The following is an 18,107-nucleotide window of genomic DNA, read 5'->3' on the forward strand; positions in this document are numbered from 1 at the left end:
TAAGAATGTTTTATTTATTTATTTGACAGAGAGAGAGAGAGAGAGAGAGAGAGAGAGAGAGAATGGGCACGCCAGGGTCTCCAGCCACTGCAAACAAACTCCAGACACGTGCGCCCCTTGTGCATCTGGCTAACGTGGGTCCTGGGGAATCAAACATGGGTCCTTTAGCTTTGCAGGCACATGCCTTATCCGCTAAGCCATCCCTCCAGCCCAAGCCATAGATTACCTTTTAGAAAGAAGGTGATTAAGAATATGACTCATGACCAGATTTTTATTAAATGAAGGATAATTAAATGATCAAGGCAGAAGTTCTACCCTAGACTGTGTTGGGGAGTTCCAGCATATCTTTAATTTGTATCCATTTTCTTTCCACTATTATTTTCTGGTAACCACTCTCCAGTATCAAGACTACAAGGCAGGGGGTCTTAGGCTCCAGGAAGACATCTCAGCGACATTGCTACTTCTCATACTTCCTCATGGAAGACTTCCCTGACCTCATCTTATAAGGTCAAATTGCACTGTACAGCCTCTCTCTCCCTCTCTCTCCCCCTCTCTCTCTCTCTCTCTCTCTCTCTCTCTCTCTCTCTCCTCTCACCCCCCATTCTCTCTTAATTTTGTAGCTCAGGTTGGCTTCAAATCCCTCCCTCAGCCTCCCAAGTGCTAAGATTACAGGTATGCATTGCCAAACAGCAATAAGGTTGTAAATGTGTCTTGAAATACCTTTTCAAACACCTAATCTCAGTCTAAATCTATCAGCCATAGCTTATAACATACTACAAATAGTTTTTATGCCTTTTAAATGTATGCACTTCACTTTTTGTGGCCTAATAATGCTTTGTTATATAAAGCTAGTGATACTTGCATGTGAGATTCAAGTTGTTTTTCTAGAAGTTTCTGTCTCCCACCAGTTGCCTTCTTCCTGGTGATCAGTGGCAGGCATTATGAGGTAGGTGGCTAAGATCACAGGTGAGTCTAGATGTGCTAGGTTAGGTTAGACTAAATTAGATGCCACTAGAACCAGACCTTAAGTTTGAGTCTCAGTGTTGTTTTTGTACCTCTTGGCTGTACTCACTAAGCATTTCTAGAATGACACATGCTATAAATGTTTGCCAAAATTCAAACATCATTTCCAACATGTTTGAAAGTGAGAACTTAATCTTTTAAATGGAAAAAATTTACATAAATGTAGCCTAGAGAAAATATAGACTAATAAATTAAATTGGGCTCACCTTAACAGAATCAGAAATTCTTTAGGTTGGTAAGAAAACTTTAGAGCAGATAATGCACAGTTAGCTAACTAGACAGGATGAATATACAGGTAGGTATGTCCTGAGGGAGTGACTACTAATGTGGTCTGCTCTGGGAAACTTGTTTTTACTGTAAATTCAACTAACCTATGGAGTTTGATGCACTGTAATCTGTATTTCCAAGGTAAAAGAACTGTGAAATGTAAACTGAATTCAATGGCCAGAACCTCTATAATGTTGTTTGCATATTCTCAACAAAAGAAAGCCTTGTATAATGATGGTATAATTCATCATTTTTTGCAAAGATTCCTAAAAGGATGACAAGTGTATTATTATTTGGAAACAACAGAAAATACAGTAATGGGAAAATCACAATAGAAGACTATGAACAGTAGTCCCTGACTTTTATTAGGACATTGTAGCACTGTGAGCTAATACAAAAAAAAAAAAGAATTTAAATGTAGAGAAATTACATTATCAATGGGTTTCATGATAAAAAAAAAAAAAGTCAATGTATTTAAGAAAGAAAATGCAGGTAAAGATAGAAAATACTGCATTTTATATAAACATAAAATATGAAGAGTTGTTAGGACTTTAGCAATCATAAAAAATGGTCTTAATTTTAGTTAAAAAAAAAATCTAGCCCCAAGTAAAACAAGAAAATTTTAAAGATTATATTACATACAGTGAGTTGTAGATCTAGAATCACAGTGTAATATATTATTCAACTTCCTGTATATCTTAAATTCTTAGATAATCCTAAGATTAAACAAGATAATTTATATCCTTGGAATTTATATTGTACATTAGAAAATGTTTTCTTGGGACTTAGCACAATTCAAAGTTTTATTTAAACCGCTAAATGTCTGCCCATCAAGGTCAGTGATGTAAAGACTTTGCAACCTAATCCTAAAAAGGCTCTTTTCTTCTTAGGGGCCTCCTTGGAGAAGCCTGGGGAGCATGTTAACCTTGCATTTCTAAATCAGATCAGGTTCACTGTTTGAAGGGAAAGGGGTTCAGAACTCCGCTGTAACAGCGTGGGTAGCAGAGGCCGCTGAGGACTTTGAGCTGCAGCGAGGCTGAGGAGAGTACATGAGGAGGGAATACCAAAAGGACCACGGCCATTGCGAAGCTTGCACATGAGAAACTGCCCGCCTCCTTTAAGAAGCAGTGGCTGGGCTTGGCTGTGCTGCATGCCTACAATCATAGCTACAGGGGAGCCTGATGTAGGAAGATCCCAAGTTTGAGACCCACGCGGGTCTAAATAAAATTTTCAAAGATCTGGAGGTGAAGCCCAGTGGTAGAGCACTTGTCTAGCATTGTGCAAGGGCCTGGGTTCAATCCCCAGCACCACATTTTATAACTGAGAAAGAGTTGGCATTTGGACTGTATGCCAGTGAACAGCTGTGCTACCCAAGAGATGCAGAAAGAGGTTGGCTGGGTTCTTAGGGGCCTGGCTCTGGCCCTCAGCTTTATATTTTTGTGTTTTGTTTTGTTTTTTTTCTTTCATGACTTCAAGGGTATCTTTCTAAGAGCTGAACTATATCTATTCTCTCAGAGGTGATGAGGCTCCAGGGAGCCGATTCACACTAACCAAACCTTTGGTAGACCAATAAAAAGGAAGTTAATCGCTTCACTTACAAAGAGAAATGTCACTACCAAGCATATGGAACTAGTTCCGTCACTTGGTCCACCCATTCTATTTCCACTAGAAAAGTGTAGTTGGGGAACCAGATTGAGAACAGAGAGTTCTTTGGTAAATACTGTGTTAGACTCAGAACAATTACCAGCCTAAAACCACACTATTGATTTATCTTTCTTCACGGTAGGCATATATTGTCAAGGTGACTGGAATACTCCCTTAGGCTTGAAACACAGAAAGAGCTCAGCTAACACAAACTATTTTTTTTTAATTTTTTTTTAATTTTTTATTTATTTATTTGAGAGTGACAGACACAGAAAGAAAGACAGATAGAGGGAGAGAGAAAGAATGGGCGCGCCAGGGCTTCCAGCCACTGCAAACGAACTCCAGACACGTGCGCCCCCTACTGCATCTGGCTAACGTGGGACCTGGGGAACTGAGCCTCGAACCGGGGTCCTTAGGCTTCACAGGCAAGTGCTTAACCGCTAAGCCATCTCTCCAGCCCAACACAAACTATTTTTGTGCTACTCTAACATTAAGGCATAGTGGGCTGATAGCATGGGCTCTGGGGGGAGTTCCTTGCTTGTTTCATCACTTACGAGCAATGTGCTGATGGCAAGGATACTTAGCTTTTTGAACCTCAGCCCTCCTCACTGTAAAATAAAGGGTAGTACAGTAACTTTACAAAATTATTCTGAAAATTAGTTAAGATGGCATGTGGAAACCATTCAATTCTCAATGACTAATAGTAATTCAGCATCAGGAGCAGTTTATTATTAATGCACTGTTGTCATTGTTTGGGGCTGTACTTATCAACTTCAAAAATGGCTGTTCATTCTGGACGAGTTGGTTAAGGAGAAAACATAACCTGCCTCCCGTTTTTACTGTAGCAACAGCCAGTCGCTACCAGACACCACTGGAAAGCACTAATTAACAACCTGGATGGCACTGGACAAGTTGTTCTTCCATTCCATATACCCTCACAGCAACCCCCAAAGGAAACCATCACTATGGTTTCCAGAAAAGCCTGACTTGGGCCCTCCTAATGACTAACATCCTGCCCCTCCCCTTCACAACATCTTATGGAATGATTTAAACTCTCTATGTCCATCCAGTGGAGGGTGGCCCCATCCTTATTCTCTCATGGGTAGCTTCTCTTGACTTCTTTTCCCATTAGCCTGTCATCATTTTTCCCTTCTCAATGCTTCTCAACAATGAGCAGAAACTACAAGTGTATTTTCTGGCTGTGTTTCAAAGCATATCACTGCAATGACATCCATATCATTTTCTTCATGTAGCAATAGTTCAGAGCTGTGAGGACCTAAAATCTGGGAATCTGCCTGAGTTAGGATTACAAGGACCCAGAGAGGAGATGTGAGAAACCGTAGCTCCTACTCTTCCCAAGGAAAATGAAAATGATGTTAAGGTACAGAAGACACTTGCAGAATGGCAAAAAGCCAAAAAGTTAGGAAAAAAGATCCATCACACCTACTAAACATAAATCTATAAAATAGGACAAGTTTCATGGAACACACTGGAATGCATTAAATTATAAGCTGGAAACCTATTCAGGAAAATATAAATACTTATTTAATAGGAGCCATCAGTAATAAAATAATAGTTTATTCTCTTTTCATTCACTACATGCCATTCAACTAGAAATCATAAGATACAGGAATAAGAAGGCAACAAGTTCTTAACCCTTTCCTTTCCTCCATAATCTCTAGTGACTACTTATGCTCTCAACTGTCTTTCATAATAAAATAATTACTAATTTAATTGCTTTGTTATTTTTAGATATTTGGCTTGATCCTTGTGTACCCTGATACAACTTTTCATTTTTCCATACATATTTTCTCAATGAAAAGATAATGAAACTTTTAAAGTTCCTTAACATAGACAATAGGACAATTTAGAAAAACAGACACTGGGACAGCTCACTGAGCTACTACTCAGATTATCTCTACCTTGAAAGGGAGAGATGACACAACCTCATAATGAAGGACCTTTTTCACTTAAAGAGTCAAATCAAAATGGAAATCTGGATGGAGTCCAAGACTTTACATTAATTCTATTCCCTAGCAAATACTGTCCTTATTACTGATATAGCATGAACTCATATATTTTTCAAGAGTTTAGAACTTTCATAAGTGGCATGCTCCCAAAGTTAGAAACAATATGTTGGCTCTGTGAATAAAATTGTATTGTCTCTTGTTTGGAAGTCTTAAGTTCCCAGTGCAGTATTTTAACATCCCATTAATAGAAAAAGTACTGTGGTTAGGATGTTTGTGTTCCCTTCCAAAATTCATGTTGAAGTTTAATTCCCAGTGCAGCAATGCTAAGAGGTGGAGGCTTTAAGAGATTACTGGGCTGTGAGGTCTCTACCCTTATGGATAGAATTAATCCCTTATAAAAGTATCTGAGGGAACTAGCTACAAACTTTGGTCCTTCCTTCTCTCCTTCTTTCTCCCCTCCCTCCCTCTTTCTTTCCCAAGCTTCCTGCCTGCCATTTGATAAAGCAACCATCCCCTCCCAGGGACACATTAGACAGGTACCACCTTGGAAGCAGAGACAGGGCCCTTACCAGGTACCAAACCTGCCAGTGCCTTGAGCTTGGACTTTACAACCACCAGAACTATGAGACATACATTTACATGTATAAGCTACCCAGTCTCTCTACGGCAGCACAAACAGACTGAGTCACAAAAAAAAAAAACAACAACAAAAAAAACAACGCATTTTTGAAGGACACCATGGAGAAATGAGCCATGGAAGAAATTTTAAAACATTATTTCTTTATTTGCAATGAAAGAAAGGAAGAGCAGACACACAGAGACAATGGGCCCACCAGGGACTGTTGCTGAAACTGCAAACAAATTACACTTGCAGGCACCACTTTGCACATCTCTACATTTGTTTATTATACGGGTACTGGGGAATCAAACCCTGGCCTCCAGGCTTTGCAAGCAAGCACCCTACCTATCTGCTGAGCTATCTCTCCCACACCATGAAGGAGACTTTTAATATGTGAAAGTAAAACAGGAAAGGATTAACTCCAAGAGATACTGGAGGCATTGAGATAGAGGATGCTACATCATTGTATCATCCCAAATGAACATGGTCCTAGTTAAGGAGTTCCATTTAATGTAACACAGTGAAAAATGAAGAAACAGGGAGGAAAACCACTGCAAGAGCTGGTTGTGCTCACACTGTAAATGTGCAGGCAAAGGCAAAGTCCCAGTGGAACAAGCCCCTGCACTAGACTCACTGTGGAAGAAAAACACATGTGGGATTTCTCAGGGCCATCTTTATTTGGTCTCCTTGCTAGAGTCTATGATGTGATCTCTGGCAAAATATGGCCATTGTAATAATAATTAGTTCATTATACTACCAAGTATTTTATTTTCTTTTAAAAAATATTTTTATCTATTTACTTGAGAGAGAGAGAGAATGGGCAGGCCAGGGCCTCCAGCCACTGCAAGCGAACTCCAGATCTCAAGATGTGTGCACCCCTTTGTGCATCTGGCTTATGTGGGACCTGGGGAATTGAACCTGGGACCTTTGGCTTTGCAGAATAATCATTCATTCATTATATTATCAAGTATTTTATTTTTTAAAAAATTCTTTATTAACATGCATGTATGTGTGTTGAGGGGCATGAATCAGGATCTCTTGCCACTGAAAACCAACGCTAGGCACATGTGTCACTTTATCTGGCTTTATGTGGTGCTGGGGAATTGAGCTTAGGCAGGAAGGCTTCACTAGTAAGCACCTTTAACTGATGAGCCACTTCCCCAGCCCCTTACAGAGCTCACTTCTCTTGCTTTCTTTCTTTCTTTTTTTTTTTTAAATTTTTTTTGTTCATTATTTATTTATTTATTTATTTGAGAGCGACAGACATAGAGAGAAAGACAGGTAGAGGGAGAGAGAGAGAATGGGCGTGCCAAGGCTTCCAGCCTCTGCAAACGAACTCCAGACACGTGCGCCCCCTTGTTCATCTGGCTAAAGTGGGACCTGGGGAGCCGAGCCTCGAACCAGGGTCCTTAGGCTTCACAGGCAAGCGCTTAACCGCTAAGCCATCTCCCCAGCCATCTTGCTTTCTTTCTTAACTCTTTTTTCTTTTTTTCTTTCTCTCTGAAAAATGTCTTCTTTTTCTGTTTCATTAATATGAAATTATTGTAATATTGAACTATAGAAAACATTAATAATTTCTTCTGAGCTCAAATTGTTCTAAAACCAGTGCCTATTTCCATCATATTGCCAAGTCACCATTGCACTGGGACACATTTCTCTTTTATTCCTGTGTGTGTGTGTGTGTGTGTGTGCGCGCGCATGTGCATGTGTGTGTGTGTTGGCAGTTACTCTAGAATTAAATACTCTTAGAAATACAAACCCACATAGTTAAATAGTATATAATCCCTACTCCATTTCCCTAGATAGCAGAGAATACAAGAATGCCTGTCCCAATCATGTGCAAGGCATAACTCAGCATATTAAATCAAGTAAATTGACTCTAGTAAACTTAAATAAAAGGGAGAGCACTTATTAAGACTTTGAAGAACTTTAGAAATCAATAGGAAGGCTAGAGAACTCATCAGGAGCTAATTCTGGATCTGAGATAAAAGAGCTAATGGAAGAACCTCAGAGAGGATTCTGTCTCCTCAGAACAGCACCACTGGAGTAATAGTGTCCAACAGAGCCCAGGATTCTTTCTCATACTTAATGATTCAAATTCTAAGGAGGTCATTTTCCAGCTCTTAGGAAAAGGATATCTGATTAACAAGCCCAACCAAACCCAGTGAAACATATGATGCTTGGGAAAATCTACTGTTCTTGCTTAAGATTCTAGTGCTCAAACCAAAATATTGGCAGCTAGTATATGAGCTATAGTTATAGATTAATTATGTTTTAAAAGACCTGTCTTGGAATGATTTGTAAAACATTAGTTCATGCATATCTAGAACTGAGCTTCTGTTAGTAAGCTGAATGCACCAATAAGTCTCAGAAAACAAAGTGGGCTTAAGTCAGAAATCAATGACAAAACAAACAAAAATAATGACATAAATCTTGTTTCTGCAAGGAGAAGTTACCTGGAAAATAAAACACAATAGCAAAAACATAAAGCATCCAGCTTTGTGAACATTGGCTTAGATTTTTTTAATTCCTCATAAAATCTTGGACATAGGCATTATCAGCCTACTCGGAGACATTGCATGACCACTAGATCACCACCACATTGAAGTCTACACACAGATCTTGTGCCCAGCCCAGCACAAGACTGTAGCACGTATGGATAGGGGAGGTATGGCAGGGTAATGACTAGAGCCATAGAGATAAATTAAAATTTCTACTTTGCCATTGAGTAGCCACATGATTCTATGCAAGAAATTTAAAGCAACCTTCAGCCTCAATCTCTTCATCTGTGAGGAAAGGAAATCTATCAGGGTCAGCATGTGATGCTGTATTGTCACACAGCTGGTGAAGGAAGATGGAGCAATATATGCAAAGTGCCTAGCCATGAGTGCTGGCCATGTATCAAGTGCTAAAGAGTGACTCTGCCATTAGTAGTTATGTGTCTATCTACCCTTGCACCCCAGTCCTGAAGACCAAAGTAATGCTCTTGATGTCTCCACACAGCCCACCCAGCAGGAGCTTTTAAATATATATGGACAGAATTTTCAGAAGAGAAGTATAGAGTGCTTATCTTACACTTTCATAGAAATATATGCAGCAGCTCTGTAGAGCAGGTAAAAGATACAGACTCTGGTTCAAACCCAGGCTGCACCATTGGCTAGCTGAGTGACCTGGGGTAAGCTTGCAATGCCTCAGTTTCCTCACCTGTGAAATGGGGTTCTGGTGTTAAATTGTCATTTCATAGAACTCTATTCAATTGCACTTAAATATTATAGGTATTCTCTTAAAAAGCCATTTATTGATTTGTGGTCGGTTTTTTCCCAATGTTCTGAGTAATTAACTCCAACTATGTAAATCACTTCCTATTTCATGTAAGAAAACACAAAGTGTGGCATACTTACTTCCAAATTTTAAAATGAACTTCCAGCTGAAAGAAAATCACTGTCACAAGAAAGTGACTTACAAAACTATTTGCAAAAAAGAAATGTATTTACATAAGAATACAATAAAACTATAGTATCTTTATATATTAAAATTCTCAATAAAAAGAAATTTATAGGCACTCCTCTTGAAATAAAAGGTCTAAATGGCCCCAGATATTCTGTAGTATAAGGTTGTTCCAAATCACTTACGTTGGAACCTTCTTAGCAACATTTGGCATTATGTTCCATAAATGAGAACAGCCATATTGATTTGAACAGAAGTATACAAGTGAGTAAGCATGCACACATACACACACACACACTCACACATACACACCAGGCAATGGAATTAGACATCATACATATGCTGTCCTCTGAATCCAGTACAAACCTTGTCCTGTCCCTTCCAGGCTGCAACTCCCTGAGCAGAACCTGGTGGTCAGGCCACACGTTGCTTAACAATTCAAATCAACACCTTCAAGCAGAGATGCTTCTCTCCACACTGTAGAGGGGAGGGGAGAAGCCAAGTCCAAGGGGCAGCGGGCTATTTTATGTACCTTCAACACTGTGATGTTCCAAGCAAAGCTCTCAGTTGCCTTGTTGAGTTTCCTCCCTTTCAAACCTTCCTTTGCACCCAGGTTATGAAGCTCTTCATGAAACTCCATCCCTTTGAAGGAAAGCACACAAGAAATCTTAGTACATATTTCAGAAAGTAAGGGTGAAAATATTCTCAGTAAAGTATAATTTCATGCTCCTGTCTCATGATTTCTAAGTCCCTAGCTTCAATTGATCTTTCCATCTTACTTATCCCACTGAATGGCTGCCCAAAGAGGGTACCTAGCAATATCCAATACAGCAAAAGTTCATTTGGAACAGCGGGGAGCCACAGGCAAAGACATGAGAAAATAAGAAGCAAGTCCTTCCAACAGGTGCTGTTTACCTTGTTGGTCTTCTTTCTGGTTCCCATGCTATGATGTGAGTTTAAATGAGGAGGACATTCTTACTCCTGTTATGAACCAACCCTATGGCTGAAAAGCAGGCTGTGGAGCCCATACAGGTGATAAGGAGTAATTATCAGATGTTGACTGAAAATATAGAAGACTTTAAAAAACAAAAAAGAAGCATTCCTGAAAATATCCAAGTGTTCAGATTTGAGAATGACCTTCATGTATTTTTAGCTTTACCATTATTCACTCAAGCTTGAGTCCCGCAAATAACATCACTATCATCTGTCTGTGCAGCCTTTATCTTAGCACCTAAGGGACGAGAATCACATTCTCTCATGGAAAGTCTGTTACAGCTTTGGGGAGCTAGGACTAATACTGAGCCAAAAATCTCCCTTCCTGGAGCTTCTACTCTTCAGGGCAGCTGGACCTAGACCAACAAAGTCTAATCTCTTATCCCCACTGCATCCCTTTACAAGTGTGAAGAAAGATATTGGATGAAATCCTTCTGAGTCTTCTCTCTGCATTAGGTATTCTAACATTTCATCCCCTGAATGACATCCAGATAGAGCCATTACACTGCCAACTTCCTGGACTTGAGCATTGCGGACAATTACCTTCAGGAGCAGACAGTGGGCTTGAAGCAGCCCACACTGGGACTTCTTCTAGCTGTTATGTTCTTATTACTAAAGCCTAAAACCACATTGACTTTCATGGTTCCAATGGAAAAAGCATAGTCCATGCACCAGAATAGGAGCATAGAGCCCAGGCTTACACTGGAGCTTTGAAATGCCCTGGGCGCCACAGTCCTCACTGCCAAAATGGTGGAAACGAGTGTTTACTTCATGAAGTCATAAGTGCACGTGAAGCTCTCAGAGCAGCACCTGGAATCAGGCAAGCACTGGGGAGTTTTATTTATTTATTTTTTGTTTCATGTCAAGTGTAATGTCTAATCCTGACAATCTGTAAAGCACACCAACTTTAGAATCTGGTCATTTAAAATCTTGTATCGTTCATTCATCCTCTGAAAATTTCAGATGCCCTGTGTATAAAGTGGATAAAACACTATCCTGAAGGGTTGTCATAAGGGCTGGGCATACATCTAATGTATACTAACTAAGCAGCTGTCATTGTCCTCTTCCTCCTTCTCCTCATTATTTTAGGTGTGGATAGAGGAGAAATAAAATTGCTCCAATAACTAAAAGCTGTGAATGAAAGTAAGCCAAATAAACAGAAGTAGACACTCACAGACATGTGACCCTTCCTGTCCTTCGACAACCAGACCTAAAGTGAGGACTAGTGAACGGGGCAGACACGAGGAGGATAGGTAGGACTATGGCTCAGACTAACTATGAGTGGGTGGTAAAGGGTTATGTGGAGCACAGCTTCCCTGCTGAAGTAACAGAATGTTCAAGGCTCCCAAAACAAGGGTAGGCTCCGATACCCTCATCTCTAGACATCTTCACACACGACCACCCACATATACAAATATAACCCACTATTATCATCTAGATTTCTCCTGCACTAAATGAAGACTTAAGTGTAACTGAAAGCATAGATAATACCATAAAATATTTGAATGCTGAGCCTGGAAAGATAGCTCAGAGATTAAGGCATTTACCTGTTTGGTCTGGGGACCAAAGTTCAATTCCCCAATGTCCATGTAGGCCAGATGCACGTGGTGGCGCATGCATCTGCAGCTATTTGTTTCCAGTGGCTGTGAGCCCAGGTGTGCTCATTCTCATTCTCTCTCTCTCTCTCTCTCTCTCTCTCTCTCTCTCTCTCTCTCTCTTCCTCTACCTCTCCCTTCCCCACCCTCTCTCTTATGGAAATAAACTTGAAAAAAATTGAATCTTAAGGGGCAGAACAGTATTTGAAACTTCCCCAAAATACCATTGTTGTTTCTAAGCAAAGTAGAAAAGTTTCACCTGCTTTCTGACACTGTACAATCTTCTCTTGGACTGTGTCCGCCATTTCTATGAGGAACCGGCTCTCTTGAATCATCTGTCATAAGATAAACATAAAAGAGGGATTGTTAGAAACATTGAAGCTGGCTGATTGCAAAGGTGACACCCAGGGAAACTGACAAAATGCATGCAGTAATGAGGAGTCATGGTTTTCGTCATTTAAGGTGGTTAGAGAAGGGATTGTCTCTGTTGCAATTCCCATCCATTCTAATGCTGGGGTAAGAGTTACTGTTTTTAGGATTGCCCAGATATGTGACATTCCAGGCCTGCTGTGAGGTTCAAATATGGCTAGATAAATATATATCCCTTCTTTAGGCCCCAGGTCGTATTCATGATCATCTTTGGACTTGAAGGTTGCTTTCCCTCAAAGGTTGCTACTACACTGTGTTTAAATGGATGGCCCCCAATATAGTCAGGATTTTATTAAAGTTTGTAAATTAGATCTGTAGCCACCTGGCTGGAGGAGGTGTCACTGTGGGTGGATCCTAGGGTCCAGCCCTAAGGTGTGGGGATGAATTTAGAATTACAGTCCAAAGATATGCAAAGTGCCTGGGCTTTGCCTGGGGTTCCCAGGTGTGCTTGCTTATGGCAAGAATGAAGAACGAGTCAAACTTTGGAGTAAGGAGCTAAACAGAGGCCATACACAATAACACTGAAATAGTCATCTCTGTCCACTACACTTATGTAGAAAACAAAATGTCCAAGAGTTGACTAATACACTGAATAAAATGTGGATCCGAAAAGGAGAACCTGGATGTGAAGATGAGAAGTAGAGGGCTGAGATGGCAAGTTATGATGAAAATGACTGGGACTGAAGCCTTTCAATGTCTAAGAGCTGACTAAAGAAGTCAGCCAACTGGTAAACTAGCAATTCCTGAAATTCTAGCCATTCTCCTACTCTTCATAAATGGTGACCTGTTGATATGTCTATTCTCAATGATCTGGAGCTCCAGACAGAAGCAAAAGGAAACTCAAAGATACCAAGACTTTAATACTGTTGTTGGAATTACAGCTGATGTATATCTTGGAAACTTACACTGTCACTTCTCAACCTAAAGACAATGTTGTCTATAAACAGTTAATAGGATACTGACTCACAACTGTTTAGGAGTTAAATCACAGAATTTTTCTTTTAATAAATATCTATTAAGCATACTCTGTGGGCTCAAAAGGGTACAATGTATTGAGGAGCAAACACTGACATGGGTCTCCCTCCAGGGAGCTTGTGGTCTGGCAAGGAAATCTACTCAAATGAATGAATGAATGAAATAAAATATGAAGATCATGTAAACCAAGTGCCTCTGTCAGAATGAATAATTATTTGTGAAGTTAAATTAGCTATCAGTACCATAAAATTACTGATACCTGCAGAAAACTGTGAAGGTATAGACAAAGTAAAACTTTTGAACTACATTAACTTTTTACAGCTCTCAAGAAAAAGTTGTACTGACTGTAGTGGCATATTCCTATAATCCTAGCACTAGGGAGACAGAGGCAAGAGGACTGCCACAAGTTCAAATCTAGCCTGGTCTACACATAGAATTCCAGGCCAGGCTAGCCAGAGCTAAATAGTATAACACTCGATAAGGAGAGGGAAGAAGGGAAAGAGGAATAAAAGGAAGGGGGAGAACAAAGAGAGAAGGGAGGAAGAGGGCAAGAGAAGGAGAAGGAAAGGGGGAAGGGAAAAGAAGGCAGGGAAGAGGAAGGAAGTAGCTGCAGCTTGTGAATAACCAATTATCAAATCCCCAATGGTACTTTGGGTGCCACTCGAGTGTAAGAAAGTTAAAGACTTGAAAATTTCATATGAAGTTAATTTGATTTAGTCTTTTTCAATGTCTATGCCTGACTGCACCACTGATTGAATTTTGTTTCAAAAGTTACCAGATGTTCCAGTTAGTCAAGTAGTAGACAAAATGTTTTCCTAAGATTCAGGCAAGAGAAATACTTACAAAGCATGGACAAATTCAATCCAAAATATAACCAAATGTAATCTGGGTCATAGATGTCCCCCAGGATCCGTGGGTTAAAAGGTTGAGCCACAGGAAGGTACTCAGGGGAGGTCAGGAGACCTCAAGCAGTGGGCCTCGGGCAGGTCTTGCAGTCACTGGGGAATGGCCTTCAAAGGCGTCCTGACAGTGCAGCCTCTTTCTCTTCCTCTCTTTTACTTACTGGCCACTCTGTGAGTAGTTGGTTCTCCCTCACGTCCCCACCACTGCCATACAGTGTTCTCACCAGACGCCTATTAGCAAGTTATCTGCCTAGTCAAGCACTGGAACTTCTAAAATCACCAGCCAAAATGGATCTTTTTTCTTCACAATAGTGGATTATCTCAGATATTTGTTATAGTGATGGAAATCTGACTAACACATGCACCTATTTTTAAATATGTGTTTTGAAGGCTAAAATAACTCCTTTTATTTGTAGATAAAGAAACTAAGAGAGGTAAAAAGTCCTGACCTAATAACTATAACTCATTAATGAGCAATTGGACTTTGAATTCCAGTTTCCTGGCATGCCACCTGCATGCATTCTTCTTATTTTTTAAACATTTTATTTATTTGAGAGAGAAAGAGAGAATGGATGCTCTAGGGCCCCCAGCCACTGCAAAAGAACTCCAGATGCATGCGCCCCCTTGTGCATCTGTCTTATGTGGGTTCTGGAGCATCAAACCAGGGTCCTTAGGCTTCGCAGGCAAGTGTCACCTCTTTTGGGGGCTGGAGAGATGGCTTAGCGGTTAAGGCACTTGCCTGCAAAGCCTAAGGATCAATGTTTGACTCCAGATCTCACATAAGCCAGACACAAAAGGTGATGCAAGCGTACAAGGCTGCACATGTGCACAAGGTGGCACAAGCATCTGGAGTTCGATTCCAGTGGTTGGAGGCCCTGGCATGCCAATTCTCTCTCTCTCTCTCTCTCTCTCTCTCTCTCTCTCTCATTCTTAATGTTTTTTCTCACATGAAAAAGGCCAGTCTGTTGTGCTTGCTTCAAAACACAAGTCACCTCTTTGATCTTGCCTCTCTTCATCATGCGTACATGCAAGTGCACAGGCTTGCCCACACATGCAAATCTCTGAATCTGCATTGTACAGTCCAGTCACCTACCCAGCCCACAAGAAGAAACATGAGGACATGCACATAATCTGTTACCACTAGGTTCAAATTTGTTTTGTTTTGTTTTGGTTTTGGTTGGGGGGAGAGGGTAACCTTAAAGGATGATTGATAGTTTCCTCTGACAGCATCTTGGTTGAGCTTACATTCGTTTCTCTTTGATTTTTTTTCTCTGAGATGAGAAAATGTGACACCATTCTCTAGTAAGAACCCCTCTGTGTATTGATTTGTGGCCAGTGTTATGTGCAACATTTTACTATTAGCCCCTTAGTTTTATCAGTACAAAAGAAATACTCTTGACTTCCAAAATTCCCCAGTCTCTGTAAACACCTGAGAAAGAAGTATTTTTCCCAACCAATGACAATTCTGCTACAACGTCAGTGTTATGTCTTCCTGCTTGTTTTAGGAACTCTTGATCTTTATCTACAGTTTTAACTCACCTATGACTTCTTCCAGTCTATCTACATTACCTCTCAACTTAAAATAGCAAACAAAATGGGAGTGGGAGACTCCTTGTCTGTTGCATGGTCGTCCTCATTTCCCTCGCTAACAAACCTAGCAAACATCCCTGGTTTGGACGAAGCAGGGTCACTGAGAGGCTCACTGTTGCTCCACCCCTGACCAGTCCTCAGTCCTTGCTCTCCCCAGCTCGGCAGTCATCCTGTCTAATCATTCCTCCTCCTTGAGTTCCCTGATCCTGGCTCTTCTCTCCACATCCTGCATTGTTTGCTTTTCCTTCTTCAAATCCGGACATATAGGAAGCCACTTGGGCTCAGCTCTCTACTCTTTCTCTTCTCTAGTAATCTCCTCTCTTGGTAATTTCATCTACTCCTAGAGCTACCAAACACTCTGCCCCCATGTGCCACGACCCATGACATTTCAGAGCCAATCCTGGCCTTGCTCCTAAATTCCAATGTTCTACAACTGTGGTTTGTGGCAGGAAGTAGAGGGTGTACAACATAATTCTTTGGGGTGTGAGAGTAGTTATTTTCCTACATTTATTTTATTGGTAAAAATGTAAAGAAACCAATCTTTCCAGCTTGATCCTAACAACCTTGCTGAGTCAACACCAAATGTTTCCAACATAGTAATTGAGAAAAGAAAGGACTTCCACATTGGAGAAGAGATCACAGCAGACACTCACATATTTCTTCCAGAGTGTCTCAACCTACACATGTCTGTAAACTAGTGAAGTAAGTCCCACTAATAATTATGTTGTTCTAAATAATGTGGATTCAAACAAGAAAATGAAGACAACACAAGTATAATCAGGCAACACTTCACGACACTCTCTGACTTCCTTAGTCTGTGTGAGACGAGAATAATAACAGGATGATCAGATCTGACATAGCCAATCACACTGGTGGAACACAGGACTCTTCTTATTCATAAATCAGTAAAAGTATCTGTAAATTTCATGCTAGCTTCTACTTTGAACATGTTTCATCATGCGGACAGTGGTATATTAGTATATGTCTATAGCTCATGAATGAGTACATTCTCAAAATATTTTTAGGGAAGAGCTAATTGCTGCCTATGCTAGGTAATATGTGTGGCTCCCTCAACCATTCCAATCCATCTCTGTGCTGGGAAGGTATATCTTTGTGGACAGACTCATCATCACTTTGATTCCATCAGCCAAAGGAATCAATAGCAAGGGCCAAGAGCAGAGGTGAGTAGACAGAGGATTTAGGGAGCTGTCCTCTCAGGGATCCTTTCTTGCTGGGCTGTGGTTTCAGAACTTCCTTTCTGTACAGTTTCAGCTGCAAACAGCATCAGGTGCAGGTACTGCTGGGTGCCCGGCACAACACCTCTGCACTGCTGCTAACTTCAGGATGCTCACTGCCCATGGTCAGCTCCCTAAGCCGGACCATGCTTTTATAGGGAGTCCCTTCATTTAGACTTGTGAACATCTTTTGTGACTGTGTTAGCGCCAAGAGCCTGCTACCGCATGTGGTCTGAAAACCACAAAGAAAACAAGCTGTGTTTGGCATCTGATACCTGCAACTGTGGGTCCCACTAGCCTTTTACCCCACCCAGAACCCCTGGCCCGAATTTCAGACACCGTTTGTGCCCACATGTGTACCACAAGCGAGCGCCCATGTGTTGTCACCAATTTTTGCCCATCCTGCCACTTGCTCACTGCAATACTCCCAGCAGTGCCTTATTCCCACTCCTTGGAGCCTTCAAGTTCTAATTATCCACCCAGAGTCAGTGAAATGTTACTTCTAAAAATAGGTTCTCCTCCATTTCAGCCTCGCCATGTGTGTCCCACTACCAATCTACCGAAGTAAATCAAAAACAAACACAATTTTCAAGTTCTCACAAAACTACTTTCACAATTCCCAAAAGTGGCTTCAAGTTCTGCCCAGCTGCCAGCAGGTTCTAAGCCGAAACACCACTTCAAGAAGATCATCTGCGAAGCAGTGACAGTTAAGTTCTAGCTTTGTCATTTTCTCCCTGGCTCATTAAATTATGAAATTTATTAAATGAAATTTTCCTACCCTAAAATTTGAAAAGTGTCCCCGAGCTCTGGCCGAAATCTGCCTTGTTTTACCAAGCTTCCCTTGTGGGTTTCCCCATTCCCCCTGTTTCTGGAATGAACGATGCTTCCCTAAAAGTTTTCTGCTTGTTCCTCCTCCACACATTTCCATTAGGGAAGCCTCCCTTTCCTCTCCCTTCTCCTGCTTTTGAGACTCTTGCTTTATATTACTTATTTTAACTCTTTTGACAACATACAGACAATATAACATGATCATTGTCCCCTCCCATCATTTTCCCTCTCATATGCCCCCTCCACTGATTCCCTTCTTTCCAGCTAGTACCTCTTCTCTTTTTTATTGACAAGGTCTATATATGCACAAAATGTATTTTGGCCATAAATTGTCTTATTGTAGAGAAGCCTTGTCAAGCCATGTCACCTGATCAAAATCCTACCTGGCCCCAAAGCTCACTTCAATGCCCTTTATATCACTGGTTTCCTGATTTCTTTTTCTCCATCCTCTCATCATCACATTTCCAGATCATTCCATTTCTGTAGTCCTACTCACAAATTTCTTCTTTCATATGTTAAATTATAATTCTATGGGTGCTCATGGGTGTGTAAGTGCCTGTGCCCATACTCAAGCAGGAGAAAGTAAAGTA

At 40.7% G+C, this 18,107-nt stretch overlaps 1 protein-coding gene across 1 annotated transcript in view; it reads right to left on the bottom strand.

Annotated features, from left to right (window-relative positions):
• Window positions 1-18,107, bottom strand: part of Plcl1 (phospholipase C like 1 (inactive)) — a 362,268-nt gene that overhangs the window by 29,457 nt on the left and 314,704 nt on the right. Inside the window, exons 4-5 of the mRNA XM_045147879.1 lie at window positions 11,818-11,893; window positions 9,503-9,612 (exon numbers count right to left, since the gene is read on the bottom strand). Of these exons, the coding sequence (XP_045003814.1) occupies window positions 9,503-9,612; window positions 11,818-11,893 (186 nt within the window). The remainder of the gene's footprint in view (window positions 1-9,502; window positions 9,613-11,817; window positions 11,894-18,107) is intronic.

This window comes from Jaculus jaculus, chromosome 4, assembly GCF_020740685.1.
Source record: "Jaculus jaculus isolate mJacJac1 chromosome 4, mJacJac1.mat.Y.cur, whole genome shotgun sequence".
Classification (NCBI taxonomy): domain Eukaryota; kingdom Metazoa; phylum Chordata; class Mammalia; order Rodentia; family Dipodidae; genus Jaculus; species Jaculus jaculus.